At 36.6% G+C, this 22942-nt stretch overlaps 2 protein-coding genes across 3 annotated transcripts; one reads left to right on the top strand and one right to left on the bottom strand.

The window, feature by feature from the left end:
* The first annotated feature begins 2330 nt into the window (after positions 1–2330).
* Positions 2331–15004, top strand: CCNG1 (cyclin G1). 2 transcript variants are annotated; one of them, XM_058170150.1, is made up of 7 exons: positions 2331–2575; positions 3638–3898; positions 4635–4888; positions 5453–5531; positions 5619–5717; positions 10024–10219; positions 11830–15004. In XM_058170150.1, the coding sequence occupies exons 2-6, from the start codon at positions 3638–3640 to the stop codon at positions 10213–10215; spliced, it is 885 nt and encodes a 294-aa protein (XP_058026133.1). In that variant the 5' UTR covers positions 2331–2575; the 3' UTR covers positions 10216–10219; positions 11830–15004. The 2 variants fall into 2 exon arrangements, with proteins under 2 accessions (XP_058026133.1, XP_058026134.1); XM_058170151.1 differs by lacking the exon at positions 2331–2575 and adding an exon at positions 2722–3190.
* Positions 15005–15715: 711 nt separating this feature from the next.
* On the bottom strand, positions 15716–22726 carry NUDCD2 (NudC domain containing 2). The gene is made up of 4 exons (XM_058170152.1): positions 22445–22726; positions 19794–19842; positions 18383–18534; positions 15716–17088 (listed from the first exon to the last, which is right to left on the bottom strand). Exons 1-4 carry the CDS (start codon positions 22631–22633, stop codon positions 17005–17007), a joined length of 474 nt encoding a protein of 157 aa, XP_058026135.1. The 5' UTR covers positions 22634–22726; the 3' UTR covers positions 15716–17004.
* Positions 22727–22942: the final 216 nt, after the last annotated feature.

Raw genomic sequence — 22942 nt, 5'->3', positions numbered from 1 at the left:
AGAAGGACAACCATTAGCAAAGTGGATGGATTCAATTACAGTGGATGGATTCAATTACAGTGGATGGATTCAATTACATTCTTATGCTTATATATATGTTTATATATTATATAGTTACTTTCATGCTTATGCTTATATATACTGTTGTGACAAAATAAATAAATAAATAAAATAAAAAGTGGTAATGATTACACTGTTGGAATACCTGAAAAGACCATGTTAGGGAAAAATGGTCGGGGAGAAAAATCTATCCTTGTGTTTTTTAGGAATCAAAAAATATTTGATGGCACCTAATCAAGTCATCGATCAAAGCATACTGTATGTCATTTATCTGTGAGTAAACATTACTGATTGCAGACTTATTTGCAGGGTGTAGGTACTCTTTATTCCTTATATCCTTTCCAGCTCCTGTTCTAGAAAAGCTATAGTCAATTATTTTGTACAAAAAAATTGTTCTTAGGCCTTTTTAAAAAACTCAGCCAACAGTCCTGGAATTGGCAACAAAATATGATGTTGCCGAGTTTATATTCCATACTAAACCAACACCTTTCCAAAAAGTCAATTTCATGGTTTAATGTAATGCATAAATCAAGCCAGCTGACAAACTATTTCGGTGATTCGATCACCTATTACCTTCCCCCAAGGCAGCAATTTATGATGCATTTTCAACTGAGAGCTTAACCATGTGATGCAAGTTCTTAAATAGTGTCACCTGCTCAAGTCTTGTGCAAACAATGTATTGCTATCTATTACAGATGGGCACAGATTTATTTATTTATTTATTTATTTATTTATTTTGTCACAACAATATATGTAACTATCATAAAGAAAGGTTATATAGTATATAAAGGTATAAGCATATACATATATATATATATATATATTCATATATATATATATGAATGAAGAAGAAAAGAAAAACAATAGGACAGGAACGGTAGGCACGTTTGTGCGCTTATGCACGCCCCTTATGGTCCTCTTAGGAATGGGGTGAGGTCAATAGTAGAAAGTTTTTGGTTAAAGCTTTTAGGATTATGAGAAGAGACCACAGAGTCAGGTAAAGTATTCCAAGCACTGATGATTCTGTTACAGAAGTCATATTTTCTGCAATCTAGATTAAAGCGGTTGACATTAAGTTTAAATCTATTGGTTGCTCTTGTATTATTGCAATTAAAGCTGAAGTAGTCTTTGACAGGAAGGACATTACAATAGATGATTCTATGAGTTAAACTTAGGTCTTGTTGAAGGCGACGGAGTTCCAAGTTTTCCAAGCCCAGGATTTCAAGTCTAGTGGGATAAGATATTTTGTTGTTTACAGAGGAATGGAGAACTCTTCTTGTAAAATATTTCTGGACACGTTCAATTGTATTGATGTCAGAGATATGGTGAGGGTTCCAAACAGGTGAGCTGTATTCTAGAATTGGTCTAGCAAATGTTTTATATGCTCTGGTTAGTAGTGTAGTGTTTTTGGAAAAGAAGATTTTCAAGATTAGGTTTACAACTCTTAGAGCCTTTTTTGCTATGTAGTTGCAATGGGCTTTGGCACTGAGATCATTTGACATGAAAACTCCAAGGTCTTTAACGGGATGGGGGTCATCTGTGATGTCCATCAAGCGAGTACTTAGTGTTTGGGTTCTTTTTTCCTATATGTAAGACTGAGCATTTTCTGGTTGAGATTTGGAGTTGCCAAGTTTTAGACCAAGCGGTTAGATGATCAAGGTCTTTTTGAATGATAGATGTATTATCAGTGGTGTTAAATAGTTTGACATCGTCAGCAAAGAGAACACAGGTTGCGACTGCCTGGTATTATTTATGACAAGCCTGTAATATAGAGCGATTCTATTACTTTCATACAGTAGAGGTTGGAATGATCAACATAGCAATTTGCCGATTGTCTGGTCTCAATGAACGCCTGAGTAAATATCACCTGTGACACTGTGGTTGTGTAATTTTTTTCATTCACTCAGTCGTACTCCGACGGATAAAGAGGACTTGTGGGGTGGGGTTTCCTTTCCTAGGCTTGCCTCTAGAGAAACATATACAGATCTACCTTAAGCTGAAACAAAAGTTAACTCTCTTTCTCTTCCTCACAAACTCAACGGAAAGCCGACGATCGCGGTACTAGAAACGAACGAAGACATTAAGAGGCACAACAGACGCGCAATTTTCCAGCTCCATATAGTTTTTCAGTTCCCGATTGGAGCAAATTGCGGGCTGAGAGGCTCTGATTGGTCTACTAGATTAAGACAATAGCCAATCAGAAGAATTCTCATTTTTTTCTATAAAAGCCGGGGCGGAATTTAGCGTAAGCAGAAGTAATGCCTGTAGAATCTAGATTTCATCGGAGCTGAAAGAGGTGGGGAACCTTCACGTGATTTACTCCCCCCTCCTCAAAGCTGCAGGCATCCACTCTAGTTCTGTGCTTTTGTAAAATAAATAAAAGGCTAATTTATTTTTTTTAAATCTGGAAGTAGCTATTTATATATTTATTTTTTAAAAGTCCATAGTTTATTCTTCCTTTCGACTTGGATTATCTGAAGACGCTCCGACCGCCTGTATTTTTCTTAGGATAAAGGTAAGAGACTGGAATTCTGGGAGCTGGGCTATTTATTTCACCGTACAGTAACTCGCTCCTACTGGCGAGTGGCTTGTCAGCGTGCCGTATGGGTCGAGAGAGCAAGTCCAGACATGTCTTTGATGAACTTGGTATCGTTAATAGAGATAACTTGACAGGGGCTACTTTAAGCATAATAATTCCTATGTCTATCAACTTTATATTATGTCTCTGAAATAATACAAAGGGGGGGGAAGAGAGAACCAGGAGTGAAAGGTTTCCTATATTTTCCAAATAAGGATTCCCGAAAGGAAAGTGAGTGAGATAAAGCCAGCTGTGCTAGAGAATGTTATTAAGATGTTACTTGATACATTCATTTGGTTAAACTTGGTCGCACTTAACTCGGCGTCTCCCAACCATACGCCCATTTAGCCGCTTGGCAGCTCAGTCAAGTCCAAGGCTTCTAGAAGCTGCTAGATAGTGACAGGCTAATTTAACAGATTTATTATGCAAGGATCCTCTAATAAATTATGGTTAATCTTTTCCTACTGGGAGAAAGCAAGGGACTTCCTAGAGCGGGGAGTCAGGATAATGTTCACAGCAGTGCTCTTTAACTAATACAGAATTAATGGACTGGTAAATAAATACTGGACTTCATCCTATTGTGCCTGCTGCTCTTCACAGTGTCTTAAAAGGTTAAATTATAGGCCATTTATAGAATTATAGTTTAAATGTTTCACTTTCTAAAAATTAAAAAAAATAGAAATATAATGAAGGTGGGATCATATGAAAAACAGCACTGTGGATACAATGGCTCTGTTATAACTTTAATTCATATTTGTATTTTTAAACCTCTTCAGAGGCTCGGTTTATATACTCTATATAATTAATCTGACCATTTCTGCTCATTTCCCCCTTCTTGTTAAGCTGCTTTTTGCTTGTGCATTTTGTGTTACTTCTGCAAATGTTACATATGTGGTTAAAGAATAGACGTGCAGCAGGGTCTCTGCAGCTTTGCTGAAAAGTGGCAAAAGCAAACAAACTTCTCTAAGTGTTTTGCTTATTCTAAGTTTTGTATTTCAGATGATTGATACGTTTGCAACAAATGGGACTGAGTTACTAGTGCAGCTCAATGAGTTGCTTGAGCAGGAATTAAGATATCAGCCAAAGCTCTCTGGCTTGCGAATAATTGAATCAGCACATGATAATGGGCTCCGGATGACAGCAAGGTTGCGGGATTTTGAAGTGAAAGACCTGCTTAGTTTGATTCAATTCTTCGGCTTTTGCACAGAGACGTTTTCTCTTGCCGTGAATTACTTAGATCGTTTTTTATCAAAAATGAAGGTAGGTTTTTAGATTATGAAGTTACGGTATAAGCCAGTTTATTTCTATTTAGACTTCAGAGATTGCTGCTAATTTGGTTTCAGCTGCCAAAGAATATTTTATCACTACAGTATTAGTCTGTAATCCTAACATGCAGTTTTGCTATGTAAATCTTATTAACTGGAATCAACACTTATTTTTAGCTGAATATTGTAGATAAATCGCTCATAGGTGGAATATTTACAGCAGCACTTATAGCAGCTAGTATGGTTTAATATCATTACAAATATCAATTGCATTTGGACTTTTCAGGATGTTTAATAAGGACCAACAAGGGAACCTACTATGATTATGTAAACCTTTTCCTTGCCAGTCTTATTAACAGTACCAGAGTGTTGTTGTTTTTCCTTTTGGTAAATTTCTGGCCATTATACTGAACTGAATTGCTTTGAGTGATAATGTACAATGATAGGTGCTTGATTGATGTTGAACAGCAAGACATGAAAGCTTACTTTTCTGAACAATAGACAAATTAATCGCATCGTACCAAAGTGGTTCCACACTGAGAATTCTTATTTTCTTGTAAATAAACACACTAAAAGTTTAAAATATAACATAGTAGAAAACAGGTAGCCCAATCTTAACATTTTTAGGTCAAAAGTCCAATTGACTTACATAATATTTAATTTGTAGGTTTGCAGTGTGTATATAAACTAAGTATATTGTAGCTTCAACTGAAAGTCTTTTCTTCTCCTAGGTGCAGCCAAAACACTTGGGCTGTGTTGGCTTAAGCTGCTTTTACTTGGCTGTGAAAGTCATGGAAGAAGAGAGTAATATTCCACTAGCTACTGACTTAATCCGAATAAGTCAGTATAGGTTTACTGTTAGTGACCTAATGAGAATGGAGGGAATTCTTTTAGAGAAGCTACATGGAAAAGTAAAAGCAACAACTGCCTTCCAGTTTCTGCAACTTTATTGTTCAATTCTGCGTGACAGCATCAACTGTGAAAGGTAAGTGTCCTTTCCTGGACCAATTTGGAAGTGTCAATTCCTTTAGACCAAAGACAAATTTATGGAGAGAAAATATTCTATGTGTTAGCAAAGTGTGGTAAATATCCAAAAATCCCTTTTTAAAATAATCCAGGTGTGCATTTGCAATTCACAATTAGTACAAGAACTGCATGGAGGAACCGAATGAAAGCAGAAAATAAAGGACAATCGATATTCAATTTTGCTAATCCTCTGTAGTTACTCACTCTCTACTCAGAGCAAGTTTCTGAATAAGAGTTTATGATTTATCTATCAAAAATACTCTTCTGTAGCTGAATGTAATCTAGGCCTGAATTACTGTTAGTTACTGTTTTTAAATATGGTGTGAGTGAAATATAGTTGTATTTAAATGATTTTTTTTAATAATTTGAGAATTTAGAGCTGTGTTGTCAAATATTAGGTAATGTGCATTTGATTTATGACTTAGTTTTTCATATCTTCTACGTACTCAGTTTATTTTTTACTTTGTGCTAATCCTTATATAAAAATATTGAAAATCAACAAATTAAGCTTTCTTTTATACAGGAACGATAATCTTAAATTAGAGAGACTTGAAGCCCAACTAAAGGCCTGCCACTGCAGACTTATTCTTTCAAAAGCAAAGGTATGGATTATGATTAATTAATGATCAATTCAGTTTTGCAAAAGCTTAATGTATTTGATTGATCTTAATTATTTTATTTTCCACTAGCCTTCAGTATTGGCACTTTCAATAATGGCTCTAGAAGCTGAAGAGGAGAAAGTACCAGAATTGGTTGAAATAATACAGTGTCTCCGAATACATTCCAAGGTAGGTCATAATTAAATATCTTTTTGATATTTACTTCTAACTTTATTAACTTGGAAATATGATGACTGCCTTCTTAAATATCAACCAAGGGCTGCTTTCGTCTAAAAATGTTTGGTTTAGTTTGGTTAGAGGAAGACTAATTGCCAAGAGAAACAGAATAATTTTCAGGAGAATCCTTGCTGACGGTTCTGGGAAACATATTTTTTGAAGGTATCTCAAGTATATGTTTGGAGTCACAGTTTCAATCTCTTCCAAATATCTTTAACAATGATTATTTTGCATTTAAACATTAAAATAACTTGTGTGGCTTAATCTTTGTCATAGCAAATAGTGCATTTCAGCAGATTTCATTGTTTAATTACTTGTTAAAATGGAATAAAGTAGCTGGCATAGAGTTCCAACCAGAAAGTCCCTTAGTGCTCAGCAGAATGGTAGTTAAAGGGCAAACGTGACACTAGAAAACAGTTCTGGATTAAGGGTGCTGATATTTGGACAATGGTGAAGGCCAGCTGAGTAGGAATGTTGTGAATGAAAACTTTTACAGCTTATAAATTTAGAAACCTTTTTGTGGAGATATGGTGAGGTTCAAGGCTAATTCATAGATTAGTCATGATTTGTTGAATTAGCCCCATTTGGTGGTCTAATATAACACTAGACAATCATTATTTTCCAGATCACATATTAACCTGTGTATGTTCATGGATTTTACTTTATTTGACCCACTTGGTTTTATATATAAATTCATTAATTTTTAGATTATGGTATAAAAAACTCTTTTTTTAAAAAAATGAAGTCTTAAATGATAATATAAAATATGTCAGGGCTTTGAAGGCCTGTATTTCCTAAAGACCAAATGGAGAACACTTCAAGTCTTAAAACTGGTCATATAACTGATCATATATTTTTCTATGGAAAGTTCAGATTATTCACTCTTCTGCAATGAAAGAATTGAGTGGATTTAATTGTAGAAAACACACTGGCAAGTTCACGTTTCTGGGCACAATTAAAAATATTATGAATTTTAAATTCTTTTTTTTTTTTTTTTTTTTTTTTTCTTTTTTCCAAAAAGTTTTTATTGGTCAAAAAAGGTTTATACAAATACATATCAGGTATGGTAAATTTTCATTTTTCTTATACAAGATAAGAATTTTACTCAAAATTTTAAACACATACAACAGCCATATGGCAAGCAGGTGATACGAAGTAGCTAAGTTTATCAATCTTACATACGCAATAAAGAAGGGTCAAGAATAATCAGAATATCATACAAAGGAGAATAAGGAAAACCAACACAATACCAAATATCATTGTCACTTCCTAGTTTTGGATCTCAGAACTCTGGGTTCAGCCTGACCCAACTCCAGGGCCGCAACAGCGGCAGCCGCCTCCGCCCCATGGTCTATAACCTCCCCTTCTTCAACTCCTGGGTCATCTAATTCCAGGAGGGCTTTGTGTTCCTCCACGTAGGCCGCAGCCTCCGCAATTGTACTAATTTTTTTCGTAATGCCCTCCCGGAAAATCATCAATCCCTCTGGCATCAGCCATCTGAAGCCTACTCCCTTCTGGTACAATTTGCTTGACAAAAAGTAATATTTCTTTCTCATTTCACGTATTTCCAATCTGCCTCAGAATGGCTATCTCCCTGCCCCTATAAGTCAGTGCCCCACTCCTATGTTTTCTAAGAATTTCATCTCTCGTCTCTCTTCTCACAAATTTGACATGAACCTCTCTAGGAACTGCATGCGTGCGTGCATATTTTGAATTAACTCTATAAACTCGATCCACATCCCAATTCATAAAGTCAACACCTCTCCCAAGAAATTCTCCCAACAGTTTAGTCACAACATCTCTCAAGTCTTCTTGGTCCACTTCTTCCAGATTTTGAAACCTAAGGAAATAAGACATTTTATCCATCTGTAGTCCAAGCACAGCATTGCCTGTCGTCTCCTCTCTTTTCTGCACTGCCGCATCTCACCCTCAGACCTTCCACTTTCTGCTTGTTTTCTGCTGAGACTTGTTGAGTGTCCTTTAAAATCCTTTTGGATAGTCACAATTTCTGCTCTTATTTCATCCAGTTTCTTGTCCATATTAGATAACTTTTCCAAAATTCTCTCCATTTCTCCAGCAGTTGGTCTCTGACCTTTGCCATTTAAAAAATTTTTAAAATCCTCAGGCAAGCACAGTATCCTTGTAATTTCCTCCGGATCCACCAGGGGCACTCACAGGAGCAACGAGTCCAGAGTACAGTTAGTCAACCAGGAAGCCGAAGGAAGTGATGTCATCAAGATTCTCATAGTGAAGGCGGAAGCTGGGCGCCACCATTGTTCCCCAGAGGAGGGGCCTCAAACCCTCCCTCCTAAATTTCTCCATCACCTCTTCTCTCCAGAGCTCCACAAAACCGGTAATCTTGTTATTTTAAGTTCTCCTCTCTCCAAAGTGATTCGTGCTCCTTCCAGTCGCAGGGGAGAAACCCCCGCACTCCGGAGCACTCCACTCACATTTGCCGATATCTCCTTCCCTTCTCCCTTCCTCAATTCTTCTCCGTTCCCTGTTCGCCACCAGGCTGCTGCAATTATAAATCCAAAGCCCCGGTGTCACCGGGCACAGCGGCCCAGGCGACGACCAAAATAATGGCCGCGGCCTGAGGCCTCCGAACCCCTCCGAGCCTAGGACGCGCCAGCATCGGTCCCCCCAGTCCTGTATATCGGCTGGGAGACCCCTGGCGAGCCGTCCGTGCGGCAGGTGTCCTTTTCGGAACACCTGGCCCCTAAGGGCCTCGGAGGCGGCCGGATTCGGACACTGGAGGCAGGAGAGGCACCTCCAGATGTCCGTTGCCGCCGGATACCGGAAGTGTTTTCCTCATGAATTTTAAATTCTTAATTTGGATTGAAGTTATTTAAATATTTAAATAAATAAAGGACCTGGGTTTAGCTCATAGAATCATCCATTGTAATGTCCTTCCTGTTAATGACTACTTCAGTCTCAACTGCAATAATACAAGAGCTACCAATAGATTTAAACTTAATGTCAACCGCTGCAATTTGGATTGCAGAAAATATGATTTCTGTAACAGAATTATCTATGCTTGGAATGCATTACCCGACTCTGTGGTCTCTTCTCATAACCCCAAAAGCTTTAACCAAAATCTATCCACTGTTGACCTCACCCCATTCCTAAGAGGACTTTAAGGGGCGTGCATAAGAGCATAAATGTACCTACCGTTCCTGTCCTATTGTTTCTTTCCCTATATATATATATGCTTATATTTCCTTGTTTCTCATCATATATATGTTTACATATTATATAATCTTTTTGTGTGATGATTGTGTATATTGTTATGACAAAATTAAATAAAAAAAATATAATTCCTTCTTATGAGTGTATTTAAATCTTTACATCTTTTGGAAGGAGATACCTATGTTTTTAACTATTAGAGGTACATTTGGTGAAAGCATGAGAGAGAGAGAACCTTTTCAGTTTTATTTTATGGACTATATTTGCAAATGAATCAAATTTTACGTATGTGTGTCAATAGTGGGTTCCATTTATCTTCGCTACCGGTTCAGAACTGGGAGCGTGCAAGTATGTGTACTTGCTTCGCTTGCATGCTGCGCTTCTGCACATGCACAGAATCTTCTGTGCATGCGCAGAGCATCCATGATGACGGGTGGGCTGAGTCTCCCACCGCCACCATTACCCGGTTAGCCCGAACCGGAGCAAACTGGTAGAAAGCCACCATTGGCGTATGTGTGTATGAATACATTGATACATCATACATTTTAACTATTTTTTCTCTGATGTATAACTGTATTTCATTGTAGATCAGTAACTTTAACACTAAAGTCTCATTGTTGAGAAATTTATTTGAAAACATACTGTTTTGTTTTACATTTTTCCCTAGACACCGATATATTGCGTACAGTACGGTAATTTTTTTGTCCCTCATAACATTTTTCTACTGAACCTTCATTCTAGAATTCTTTTTTTAATTATTTACCTAAAACATCTTGCACATAATTTTTTTTTATGACAGATACTAATTAATTGTAAACCTGCTTGCATTTTGGAGTATTTTCCGGCAATAAATCCGTTTTTAACCTCGTATTTATATCTCCAGGGCTTTATAGTAAATAAATCTTGACAACCTAAATCTTCTTACAGTTATGTGTTAAATAAGCATTTTTAAACTCAGATGTTAAATGAAAATGTGTCAGTTATTATGTGTTATCTGATCACCATTGATATGCATTGGTTGCTCATGAGCGGTACTGATTGGTTTTTAATTTCCCATTTTTTTTCCCTATAGATAAATAGTAGAGAATTTTCCTTTTGGAAAGAACTTGTATCAAAGTGTCTCTCAGAATATTCCTCAAGCAAATGTTCTAAGCCAAGTGGACAAAAGCTAAAATGGATTGTGTCTGGTCGCACAGCCCGGCAACTGAAACACAGTTATTACAGAATTGCCCATCTTCCCACAATCCCAGAAACTGGTCCCTAAAAAGGTGAACTTTCTAAATGTGTTTTTGACTCTGTGTCATAGGTATAATTTAAAAGCTACCCCCAAAAAATTTAGATAGATAGAATTTTTAACTATTCTGAATTCTTGAGTTGAAATAAAAATAGTGTAAAAGTGTAAGCAATCTTTTTAGGAATCTGGAAGATATAACTTTGTATGAATACAAATATCTATATGTATATATATTGTTCAGAAAAAAATAATCTCTAAGGTATTTATAAGGAAAACATGTTGAAAGCCTATTGAAATCTAGTGTCTGTTCTATATTTTCAAGTTTCCTAATGTGCTTCAGTATACTGGTAGTTCTTGCTTATTAACTGCCTTGTTTAGCTACTGTTCAAAGTTACAAAGGTGCTGAAAAACTTAACTTTAGTTCCTTCAACTTATCATTGTCACAGTTGTTTCAGCCGAAGAAGTTGTAGAAAAAATGCTTTTAAAATAAAAAATAAAAAGTTGGCCACGCCCACCCAATCACATAACCCACCACCACCACCAAGCAATGCCCACAGAACCGGTAGTAACAAATTTTACATTTCACCACTGGTTTGTATGCATATAAATGTACTTTCATACATAGAGTCCCCCCTTACTGACTGTTTGGTTGGTCTTTGAACTTGCCATCACACCATCCCAGTGGTCATATGATTGTGATTCAGGTGCTTAGCACTGGGACACATTTTACAATGGTCACTGCATCCCACAGGCATGTTATTGTCTTTTGCTTCATAGCCAGCCTCTGACAAAGTCAATAGAGAAGCGCTTTGGAAGCTTGCAAGTCTAGTTGAAACTAATTTTGTAAGTGAGTTGTGATGTTTCAATTTATGACTGAGTTGCTTAGTGACCGATTTGCTGATCCCCCAGTTGTGGTCAGCAAGTGAGGATTACTTGTAATCTTAAAGACCTTAATTAATGGGAGAATAGAGAGTTCACCTTTGCAAAACCAGGATCCTTTCAGATAATTTAAACTTTCATTCCAGCAATGCCTTGCTGATAGGGTTATTACCATCCATGACAGTGCAGTCAGCAAAGATTGCAGTACAAGTAGTCCTTGACTTGCGACCACAACTGGGCCCCAAATTTCTGTTGCTAAGTGAGACAGTTGTTACATGTATTTTGCCCATTTTACAAACTGTCTTGCCACAGTTAAGCGCATCAGTATAATTGTTAATAACATGATTGTTAAGTGAATCTGGCTTCCCCATTGACTTTGCTTGTCTGAAGGTCGCAAAAGGTGATCATATGACACTGGGATGCTGCAACTGTCATAAATATGAGTCAGTTTTCAAGCATCTAAATTTTGACCATGTGATCAGGGGATGATACAACAGCTGTGTAAAAAATGTTCATAAGTTACTTGTTTCAGTGTCGTAACTTCTAACGGTCACTAAATGAACTGTTGCATAGAGGACTACCTGTAATATAAACATAGTTTTGTTTAAGAAAATAAAAATGGAATAGTAAAAAATTGGAATCTTCAAAAGAGTTATTCCTGTTTGTTCTTTTAGAATGCATTACTTTTAAACAATGCTAATTTACCCCATATTTGCATCAGTGTATTTTATGTCACAATAATTTTCAAATTTCTTTTTCATTTAGTGGTAATTGTAAAGAAGAGAGGATGGGACATTGTCTGGCAACATACGTTTAATCAACAAGGATATAAGCTTTCTGGTGCTGAAACAGAATTTCTTGGATTCTTCTGACTTATGGAAAGTCTGATTTCATGAATATCAAACTCCAACCACATTTTTTAAAGTTTTGAACTATACAACAATATAGTGTGTTGCCACAAGACTCTTAATTTTCTCAAGGTTCTTAACAAAACTGAAGACTTTTTTTTATAAAACGTTTGGGGCTAAATTACAAACAAGTCAGCTGCTTTTGTTTTGATCTGCCCTATGGAAATGTGAAAACATGAGTCAAGCTTGACCCTTAATTCTGCACTTCTGAACTAAATGGTGGTAGAAAATGAAAATGAATATAACCATCACTAAACTAGTAAAACTAGTAAACCTAGTAAAACTAAACTAGTAAAATAGATATGCATGTATTTTCAAGTGAGAGTAGGAACATTACTAAGGGAAAGAAAGTTACGACATCTAATTCATGGCAATGGTAATGATTGAGAAACTATAACATAAAATTGCAAATCAATCCAAAATTAGATAATTCCTTTAAACCAGAAGTGGGGAACTACGGCCCCTTTATGAGCATGGCTGCCTCAGGAATTTTGGGAGTTTAAGTCCACAAATCATAAGAGAGTCATAGTTCCCCATCTCTGCTTTAAACCTTGATTTACATTAGAGGTTGGCAACTGGATTAAAGATATGTTGGTCCTAGATCATACTCAGTTCAAGAGCCAAATTTAGAGGTCTGTATTTACAGTGTATTAACATAAAGAATACATTTTTAGCAAGTATCATTACAGTTCAGATTGTAGCCAAGTATATTTGAAAGAAGTTGGAAGGTCACTGTGGAAATTAAAGCTGTTTGAAGAATGCAAGTCAAGGCACCAGCTGAGAATGTGGGCAATGCCTAAAAATAGAATTAACATTTTAAATTTCTCCAACTGTTTCACCTCAGTCTTTAGTTCTGCTTGCATGTACCAAAATTGGTGGGGCAAATTAAGCATAATTCAAGACCTCAGCATTTCACTGCAAACTGAAGCTTAATTTTACTGCACTTTCCTGGTTTGGATTAAACTTTTTTTATGGGTTGCTATTAGAACCATAAAAAGTTCTATGTTTATATTAAGCATGTATTTTGGGAAGTGTGTCTCTGATTTTGGATTACCACCAAGTTTTCAGTAAATGTGTTAAATAATTTCAAACCATAGAATTTAGCGTTATGTTACTTTAAACAGTTTTAATTATCTTTCCAATTTATGTATTCTACCATACCATAGTGTGTACTGCTTTGTTCAGCCCAAAGTTAGAGTGAATTTTATTAGGAAGAACTTTGGGAGCTGATGCTAAAAGCTAGGCAGGATTAAACTACTATTTTGCTCATTCTATTTATAATTATCAGTTGATTGAAATGAGATGGCTAAACCAGCACAAATTGTGCATTGCAATTTCTTGAATGTTAAAAGCCTAAGGAAGCAACAGTTGCTACCCAGCAATGATCTGTTAAATCAACTGTCAACATGTTCAATAGCTTTTGGACTTTGGTTCTTTTTAATTAATCACTTTTTGCAATATCTGTTTGTAGTTGTGTTCAATTTAGTATTCTCCCTAAGTTATTTTATGGGAATTTTACTGGTTGTTTAAATTGCCACAAGAAAAACTGGAAAGATAATGCAACAATTCTTATCTTTTTAATTTTAGCACATATACCATTGATGTAATTTCACATTGTCCTAATGGCTCACTTAAAGCTGGCTGGCTTGTCTTTAGAATCAAAGTAACAAATTTAGGAGACTTACTACAATTACAGAAATCTGAAGACTTGTTTTTGGTTTAACCCAGCATTTGGACAAACCATTTACTTCTACCTCATTGCAAGCTGCTCTTCAGAACAAAACTGATGGGAAGTTTACTCAAACTATCATTTTTATGGATGTTATTAAATTGAATTTGTATCTTATATGCCTTTAGTATTTGAAGATTGAAACTGAACAATGTTCAATAAGATGTTTACAATGTCAAAAAGGAACAAACTCGTTATCAAAATGTCCTATTATGCCTATAAGCAACAAGAGTACCTTTCAATAAAACACATTGAAATGGAATTGCTTGAATTGATTTGATGGCCTTGGATTGTGAAAGTAACTCGCTTAAAGAAAAATATTTTCCAAAATGTGTTAATATTTATTGTGCTTTAAACAAGGCTATATGTTGAGATATGTAGCCTGTGTTTACAAGACCTGGTTATGCCGGATCAGACACATACCTGGAACACACTTTGCTAGCAATCATTGTAGCACACCTTTGATGCTCTCTCAGCGATTGCTTTCAGAAAGCAGAAAGAAAAACTTTCAGAAAAAGTAATTTCTGCAGCCTAATAGAATTGATTCCACTACAGATGGGCTTCCGGGAACTTACCTTGGCTCTAAAATAGATCAACTAACTTGGATTTGGAAATGGGTGTTGTGTGAATTCAGTTACTCCAGTCCTAGATTATGGATAGCAATAGCATTCAATTATATTCTGTTCCATATTGCTTTACACATGCTCTGAGCATTTTACGACGTCAGCATATTGCCCCAAACAATCTGGGTCCTCATTTTACTGAACTCGGAAGATCAGTAAAACGGAAAGCTGAATCAACCTTGAGCTGGTTAGGATTAAACTCCTGGCTGTGGACTGTTAGCCTGCAATACTGCACCAATGGTGATTAGATGTTTTGGATTTCTGCTTCCAGTCATCTGGGCCACTGTGGCCAATAATAAAAAATATATCTTGAAGTCCGCAGATGATATTAGCCTAGATTTAAGGCATTTAATTAAGAGCACCAATTTGGAACCCTACCTGTAGAGAACGATAAAACCACGTACAACTGTGTTCAAGGATTTAAACTCCCCTGTTCAAGTAGTACATTTCAGTGAATACAATTTTCCTGCAAATTTGAACGCATAATCACAATTGTTTAGAGATTCAAAAAAAATGTAAAATAGGGCAAATGCAGAAGTCTGGATACTGACTACACTCAATAGTCATTGTAGAATCAGATGGCATACGAGTTTAAAAAATTACACCTATGGCATAAATAACAGCTTTCAGGTTTCCTGTAGCCAGCTAAGAATTTCTTGTGGAATTTTTCCCACACCCCTTTGTAGATTTCTTCCAGCTCAACAATATTTGGTCTCCATTGGCTGCATGTTTTGAGATTTTTTGCAGATCTTCAACAACATTCATCTAGGGATTGAAAAGATCATTCAAAAACCTTCAAACTTTTCTTTCCAGTGAGCACATCATGATTTGAAGATCATTGCCTTGTCAAAATATTTGTTTCCAACATCCTTGGATAAGTACCCTGTTTCCCCAAAAATAAGACATCCTCTGATACTAAGCCCAATCAGGGCATGCATTAAAATAAACCTCCCCCCATAATAAGCCTTCCCTGAAAATATTTAAATGCAGAGCTGGATATCAGGTAAGACTGCAAGAGGAGCCCCATCTTGCTCCACGCGCCCAAAAATAATAAGACTTCCCCGAAAATAAGGCCAAGCACTTATTTCAGGGTTCAAAAAAAATATAAGACAAGGTCTTATTTTCGGGGAAACACGGTATTACTGATAATTATTTGTGAGAATGTTATTTGGGCTTAATGTATTTTTTTCTTTTCTCACGCTTTGTATTTCACGGCTGCCTTAGGCATACAAAATCAATTTTATTGATTCCATTTCCTCAATTTGTATAAACAATACAAATTCTCCTTGTGGCATCTTAATAGCTGAAATAGCAGCCTTGAATTCTTGGCAGACAAAACACTTGGCATTCCCTGGAAATGTACAATTAAAACATACTATAGAACAAACTGAGATAGTTTAAATCTTTTTTAAACATGAAAATTACTACTTTACTTTACTATAGATAACTAAACATGTCTAAGCATAAAGATACAAAAATTATAGATATGGCACACATGGTTAGGGAGTGAATCAGACTACAATTAACTCTCATTCTGTTAAATGGATGAGTATATACATGCATAAAGCAAAATGTGGTGCAACTATTAGAATTTTTAATTACATATGATGTATGTACTTTCTTCTTGCATATATAAACAAAAGATATGTGCCATGTTGTCCAAATGGATTTCCAGTCACTCGATAATTAAGCTCATTGTTTTGTTTTGTCCTGCCACTGGTTCCATAAACTCTAACATGCTGGAGCCAATTTGGGATGCAAAAGGAAGCTTTTTGAATAGTCCAGGAAAGGCACATCACAGGATTCAACCCAGATCTTTTAACAAAAGTGTTACATGCCTGACTATAAATCACATCTTAGGCTGCAGAAAAATATAAGTGTCAGATTAAGCAGAATTTTTTTTAAAAAACATGAAAAAGTTCACACGCTTTAATTATTTTTTCAAGTGTTCCAGCCACTTTGATATATAACATAAAGGTGCCCATAGTCGAAACAACAAAAGTGTAAAATCTTCCTTGGCATGCAATCGTTCTTTTAAAGTGGCTAAAATGGTTTTCTGAATTTTATTAAGAGAATATACACACTGGAACTCCTATTCTTATAAAGAATGTCAGGGATAAATTTATGAACGCTAAATGGCTTTACCCAAGGATACATATTGCATGTTATGGTTTGACTGACAGTACAGTTTGGCACAAAATTATGGAAGGTATTAATTATACCAGATTTTAACATTACTAGTTTTAATGACTCTTCTATGTGAAATAGTGTTGAAGCTGGTTTAGTACAAATTTTCAGGATGGCAAATCTGTTTAGCCTTCAAAATGTGTTTATAGCGTTTAGGTAGTAATGTTTTTTTTACTTCTCTGCTTTGCCAAATAAGCCAGATCACAGACTTTCAAGAAAAATATTACTCGCATATCAATTAACAATTTAAAGTGTAGCAACTGCAACTTTATGCTGTTAACCTTGCACAAAACTGTCATCATACAAATAATATTGCTCTGAGTATGCATGAAATGTTTATTTTTAATTGCATTAAGTGCAATTCTGGTAAGTCATTATTTTGTGGTTTAAAACTGTCCAAAAAAACCAGTAAGCTCTTCTGAAGCTTAATGCTTTGTCATTTTGGAGAAACTGGAGGAAATATAGTTGAACTGGAGGAAATATAGCCAACACACTATCTTTCAAGACTAGAAAAGTCTGGCCCTCCTTTGGTATAATTTCCAGAAATTTCTGCTCCACTGAAATCAAATCCAGGGTTCTGCAAGAGAAGACATAGCATTTTATTTATATTCTTGCTGAATACGTCTACTGGGATATATTTCAAACTAAGAGTACACAGAATTCTGTTATGTACTCTTTTTAACATTTTCTATTTACTGTATTAGCACTTGAAGAACACAAATAATCTTAAATTGCCTGTATATAATTTTTATTTCATAATATTTATATCCTGCACCTATGCAAATGCCCCTTCTATTTCTTCCATCCTCCCCTCATTTTTAAATAAAGCTACATATAAAAACAACCAGCTGTGTTCTAGGAACATTAATACATTTGAAAGCCAAATTAAATGTCAGAATGTACCGTATTTTTTGAACTATAAGATGCTCCAGACTATAAGACGCATCTAGCTTTTGGGGAGGAAAACAAGAAAAAAAAATCTGCCTCTGCCTCCCAGCATCGATCTGGTATTCATCTGATCCATTTGCCACGGCCCATTCGCTAAGGTCCATTAGCCACTGCAGCCCATTCACCATGGCCGCCTTTTGCCACGGCCCGTTCGCCACCATCGTGGTCCATTCTAGAACAGCTGATCGGCGTTGCACCAATCATGCTTCCCTCCTCCGCCACAATATTCGCTGTATAAGATGCACAAACATTTCCACCCACTTTTTTGGGGGGGGAGGAGAAATGTGCTTATACTCCGAAAAATACGGTATTTAAAGTACACTCCATGAATCTTGAACCTGGTAAATTAATACCATGTTTCCCCGAAAATAAGACCCTGTCTTATATTTTTTGAACCCTGAAATAACTGCTTGGCCTTACTGCCATGCGATCAAAAGCTGGGCTTTTGACTGGGCTTATCAGGGGATGTCTTATTTGGGGAAAACAGGGTATAGAACTTCAGATAATAGTATATGATATATATGATATTATTTTCTGATATAGATGATCTGTAAATATATTTTTGTTTGTTTATAATGCCTTCTCTATGAAACAATATTTTAAATGAAAATAGCACTTAGCAATAGCACTTAGACTTATCTACTGCTTCATAATACTGTACAGCACTCTTTGAGGGGTTTACAAGTGTAAGTATATTGCCCCCCACAATCTGGGTCCTCATTTTACTGATCTTAGAAGAATAGAAGTCTGAGTCAAGCTTGAACCAGTCAGGATTGAACTCTTGGCTGTGGGCAGAGTTTGCAATACTGCATTCTAACCACTGGGCCACCATTGTTTTGCAATTTGGTAATATTGAGTTGCCATGGGCGAATAGGCGGCAATATAAATTCAATAGATAAACAAACAAACATCTATTGACTTGCCTCTCTCTGGAACCTTTCTAATGTAAGCTTCCTTTGCATTTGGTCTTGAACCCAGGGATCAGCAGCATACTCATTCTTCATCAGGGAACGCCAACAGTTTCCAGCATCACGGTTGGTTTTTGTCAAGGTGATTCGTATCAATTTCTGATCCTCTTTTCAAACAAAAAACATTGGATTTATTCACAATTATTTGCAAGAAGAGGTGGATTAGGTGGATGGACTAAATTATAGAACCAAGAGTACACTGTTAGAAGACAAAGTTGGGGACAAATTATCCTGGAGAAAATCTATTTGATCCCTAAGATTCAGCACTGATTTGATGGCATATAACCATAATAAATGCTCATATTTTGAACTATAAGGAAGTACAACACAAATTTTGTAGACATTTGTTTTCCAGAGTGAAGGGACAAGATCTAGTGATATTCAAACTGAGATTAACTTAATACAACTGCTTGTTGCAAGTCCTATTTTCCTTTACAGCTAAAAAACCAGACAGGTTGTTAGAAATCAGCAAGATGCTTCATGAATTTCCAAGATGGTCAGTGCAACATGGGGAAGAACTTTTCCATTCTCCCATGTTCTGAATGCAATGTAGCTTTTGAGTAACCTTCAAACTCTTCTAAATTAGGACGTCCATAAAAACTTTTTTTTTCATATACTGGATTAACAAAATATTAATCATTGCATTCTGTCAATCTTTGTATATAATATGTACACATCATGGATATGAACCTTTCCTATTTCTCTTTTTCTTCCATCTATCCATGTTCTGACATTACAATAAACCTTTAAAACTTTAAAGAGATTAGTGCTGTCTTGTCACATCCCTATCTTTTTCTTCAATGATCCACCAAATTAGAAAAAATCTGAACTCAAGGTAGCTGAAGTATTTACATGGAAATCAGCAGACTCATTTTCACATCCATTTCTATTAACAAACCAGAATATGAGAATGGTAGTTTATGCAGGTCTCTCAGCTTTAAGAAGCTTTCCTTTTATTTTAAAAAAGAAAACAATGATGATATCCATTCAGTTGTGTCTGACTCTTGGTGATTCTATGGACCAGATCTCTCTATTTTCTATGTTCTGGTTGGTGTCAGCTTTGATAGTGTCAAGACACCGTGTTCTGTGGCACCTTGCTTTGCTTTATCACTAACTCTTCCCAGCGTAATTGCTTTCGCTAGTGAATTCCCTCACATGACATGGCCAAAATAAGTGAGACACAGATCTGTGATTTTGCCAAAAGGGAAAAATGGTAGCAAAATCACATCTCCCATGTCCTTATAAAACAATATCATATACCATGTGATTTTTTAAAAAAAATAATAATTAAAAAATCCAAGCTAGTAGAAAGAAAGTCCACAATGAAACAATTGTTGTGTAAAGTTTTCTGAAGCACAGATCGTACCTAGCGTCCAGGTTGCTTCATCAGCTATTGTAGAGTCAAATAGATTACCCTGGAAAATAAAAATAAAAATATAGGAGCCCAGTTTCAAAAGCAAATATTATAGATTTATAATATTTGTCACAAATTGGCTACAGAAATACTATAGTTTTGCATATAATTTTGTAAACTTTGCTGAATAAATATTAGATTTAGTAGATCATGAAAAGATCAGATTGCTTAACAGTACAATTATAGAATAAGAGGAGGCCACATTTTTAACTGATTTGGCTATTTTAATTGACGATTAAAGATTGAAGATTCTAATGTACCAAAATTCCAAGCTTAATTATGACCATTTGTTTTTTCTTTCATTTGAACTCTATCCTGCTAAAATGGGAAGTTTTAATTCCAAATTAGATCCCTTTTGGAAAGGAGAAAGAAATGATTAAGTTACATTTATGATCAGTTTCTAAGTGCCCCACAATTGTGGGATCACCATTTGCAATCTTCTTCACTGGTTTTTCCAGAAATTCACTGGGGAAGCCAGCAGAGAAGGTTACAATCTGCCATCACCTGCCAAGAGGACTCTCACTTGTGTCTGGGCCGGCTGAAAGGACTTTCTTCTGAAGAATTTCAGCTTTGTGCCTAGTTGGATTGCAGCATGCAAGATTTTCAGCTTCCTGATTTGCAAAATACTAGAAAAATGAGCATACTTCACCAGATGAGGATATAATTCGGAAAATGTTAGACTGTGCTGAGATGGACAGACTGACTTTAAAAATAAAAGACAAGGATGACACAGAATATTACTTGATATGGAATAGATTTTATGAGTGGTTAGAGATAAGAGGTAGAAATTAGATGAAGGAAGATTATTGCTACGTATGAATTAAAGATAAAGATGGTTTATAACTATAAATATGCCAATATATTTAACAGAATTATAAATAAGCCAATATAGAGAAAAGTTTAGCCAAATTACTCTGTAACTACTGTTACCAATATATGTGTTAATATTTTTCAATGCCTTTTCTTTGTTTTTCTTTTGTAAATAATATACCCTGACAATACACTTTATTCAGAATGTTTATGAATAAAAAAAGATTAAAAAAACACAAATGTATTAGAGAGGGGAAATACAGGAGTTTGGAAGTTAAAAAAAAAATTTCAGCTTCTGAGTTGAGAAGCAATAATGTAAAGTAAGGAGCACAAGGTGGTTGGGGTGCTTGAAGGAAGCCCTAGGAAACCCAGTGCAAGCTGCACAGCGTCCCTTTACTTGGGTGATGAGAATCTTTTCTGAATTTTGGCAGGGAGGAATTTCATCTCATAAGCAGAAAGAGACTCACTTGTAGTCTGTGCAAGGCCTCCCCCAACCCCAAAGCAGACCTGTTCCCTACCTCATACTGTATCTGTTTAACATCCTACAAGGTCATTTAACAATGCAACCAGAAATGCTGAGATTTTGGTCAACTGAACAAAGCATTCATATGACATTTTAACAACTGCTTTATTCAATAACAGATGCCAATCCCAATTGGTATCTCCAAGGACTACCTATTAGCACAAATGTTACATTTTAATCAGCTTGTCAAGACAGACTGGCATCTAAAAAGATTATACAGCATAAATATTATTTATACTTCTAAGTGTATTCTTGGCTTTACTGTTGGCTTTTTTTGTCAACGGTAGACTAGAAATCTGAATTGCCTGCCTATGATAGGCGATCCAGAAGCTTTTATATGCAGTACTCAAAATGAGAGTGGGGCAATTAAGCCAGAATTCTACATATTCTCCTGTGTATTCTATAGAATTCTCCTGCGTGAGTAGGGGGTTGGACTAGATGACCTTCTAGGTCCCTTTCAACTCTGTTACTGTTAAAGATCCATATAAACTGTTTTCTTAGATTATTTTTTTTTAACTAATCAATGTGACCAGTCCACAAGTTTCCCTTGAGATACTTCCCCTGCAGTTTTCTTGGCAAGGTTTTCAGACATGGCTTGTCATTGCCTGCTTTCTAGGGCTGAGAGTGAGTGACCGGTTCAAAGTCACCCAGTTAGCTTCGTGCTTAAGGCAGGACTCACGGATTCCTAGTTTCTAGGGGAAATGATAAAATGACAATAAAAGCAATTTATTGGCAAATCACTTCCGAATTGGTGGCAACAAAACTGCAGGGCATTATCCAGGCAGTCACCAGGAGTCAAGATTGTGCGCATTAACATGCCTACCGTCTCTTGTCCTAATGTCCCTTTTTATTCGTATCCATTTATGTATTCATAATCACATTTATACTTTTATCTGTTATCTTATATATGCTTAAAGAAAAAATAAAATAAATAAACTGACCCGAACACCCACACCCACACACCTCCCCCCGCCCTGCCAAAAATGTTTAGCATCGTGTTGGGGTCTCCAACCTTGGCAACTTTAAGCCTGGCGAACTTCAACTCCCAGAATTCCCCAGCCAGCAAAGCTGGCTGGGGGATTCTGGGAATTGAAGTCCACCAGGCTTAAAGTTGCCAAAGTTGGAGACCCTGGCATAGTGGAAGCATTAAGCAAAACTCAATAGGAGACCACGCAGCACTGAGTCTGTGCTACGCCCCCCCCCATGTCCTCCCCTCCCCCATGAGGACTAAACCGAAGTTGCATCTCTCTCTCCTGTTTTGCAAAGGTACCTTGAGCATCTCCTTCCCCGCTACGGTCAAAGCCAAGTGCCGGCTCTTCAGGCTGCATTCCACATCCCGCGCGCGGGTCCCTTGCGGCACGTTCACCTCAACGAAGACCTCTTCCAAGGTTTGATACCAGCGTCCCCAGGGAGTGGAGCAGGGCACAAGCCCGCTCCGCTCTTCGAACGGCGCAGACATCTACTTGGCCGCCCAAGCCTGAAAAAGACGCATGCGCCTTTGCCCGGCTGCCGCTCGTCCGATCTCCTTCGGAACGATTCCAGTTGAAATCGTGGTGGGGGGAGGGGGGCGAGGCCAAGCGTGCCAGGCTTCCGCCAGCTTTTTTTTTTTTTTGCGACACCGCCCGTAGATCCAGAACGGGGACAAAAGGGTAGAGTGCTCTGTTATAACGTTTCACAATCTCTATCCTTTCGTGTGGGAACAGCTGGTTCAAGTTTCTAGTTGTTTTCCTTCAATGTCTTTTCATTTTATTAATGAAAAACCTTTAAG

Source organism: Ahaetulla prasina, chromosome 2 (genome assembly GCF_028640845.1).
Source record: "Ahaetulla prasina isolate Xishuangbanna chromosome 2, ASM2864084v1, whole genome shotgun sequence".
NCBI classification, from domain to species: domain Eukaryota; kingdom Metazoa; phylum Chordata; class Lepidosauria; order Squamata; family Colubridae; genus Ahaetulla; species Ahaetulla prasina.
This window is presented reverse-complemented; position numbering and strand designations above follow the sequence as displayed.

Coding starts and splice junctions, on each gene's coding strand:
- NUDCD2 (XM_058170152.1), bottom strand. CDS start 22,633: ATGTCTGCGCCGTTCGAAGAGCGGAGCGGGCTTGTGCCCTGCTCCACT. Junction 18,535..19,793: donor TGAAGCAACCTGGACGCTAG/GTACGATCTGTG, acceptor TTGTTTGAAAAG/AGGATCAGAAATTGATACGA. Junction 17,089..18,382: donor TAGAAAGGTTCCAGAGAGAG/GCAAGTCAATAG, acceptor CTTCTCTTGCAG/AACCCTGGATTTGATTTCAG.
- CCNG1 (XM_058170150.1), top strand. CDS start 3,638: ATGATTGATACGTTTGCAACAAATGGGACTGAGTTACTAGTGCAGCTC. Junction 4,889..5,452: donor GACAGCATCAACTGTGAAAG/GTAAGTGTCCTT, acceptor TCTTTTATACAG/GAACGATAATCTTAAATTAG. Junction 5,718..10,023: donor GTCTCCGAATACATTCCAAG/GTAGGTCATAAT, acceptor TTTTCCCTATAG/ATAAATAGTAGAGAATTTTC.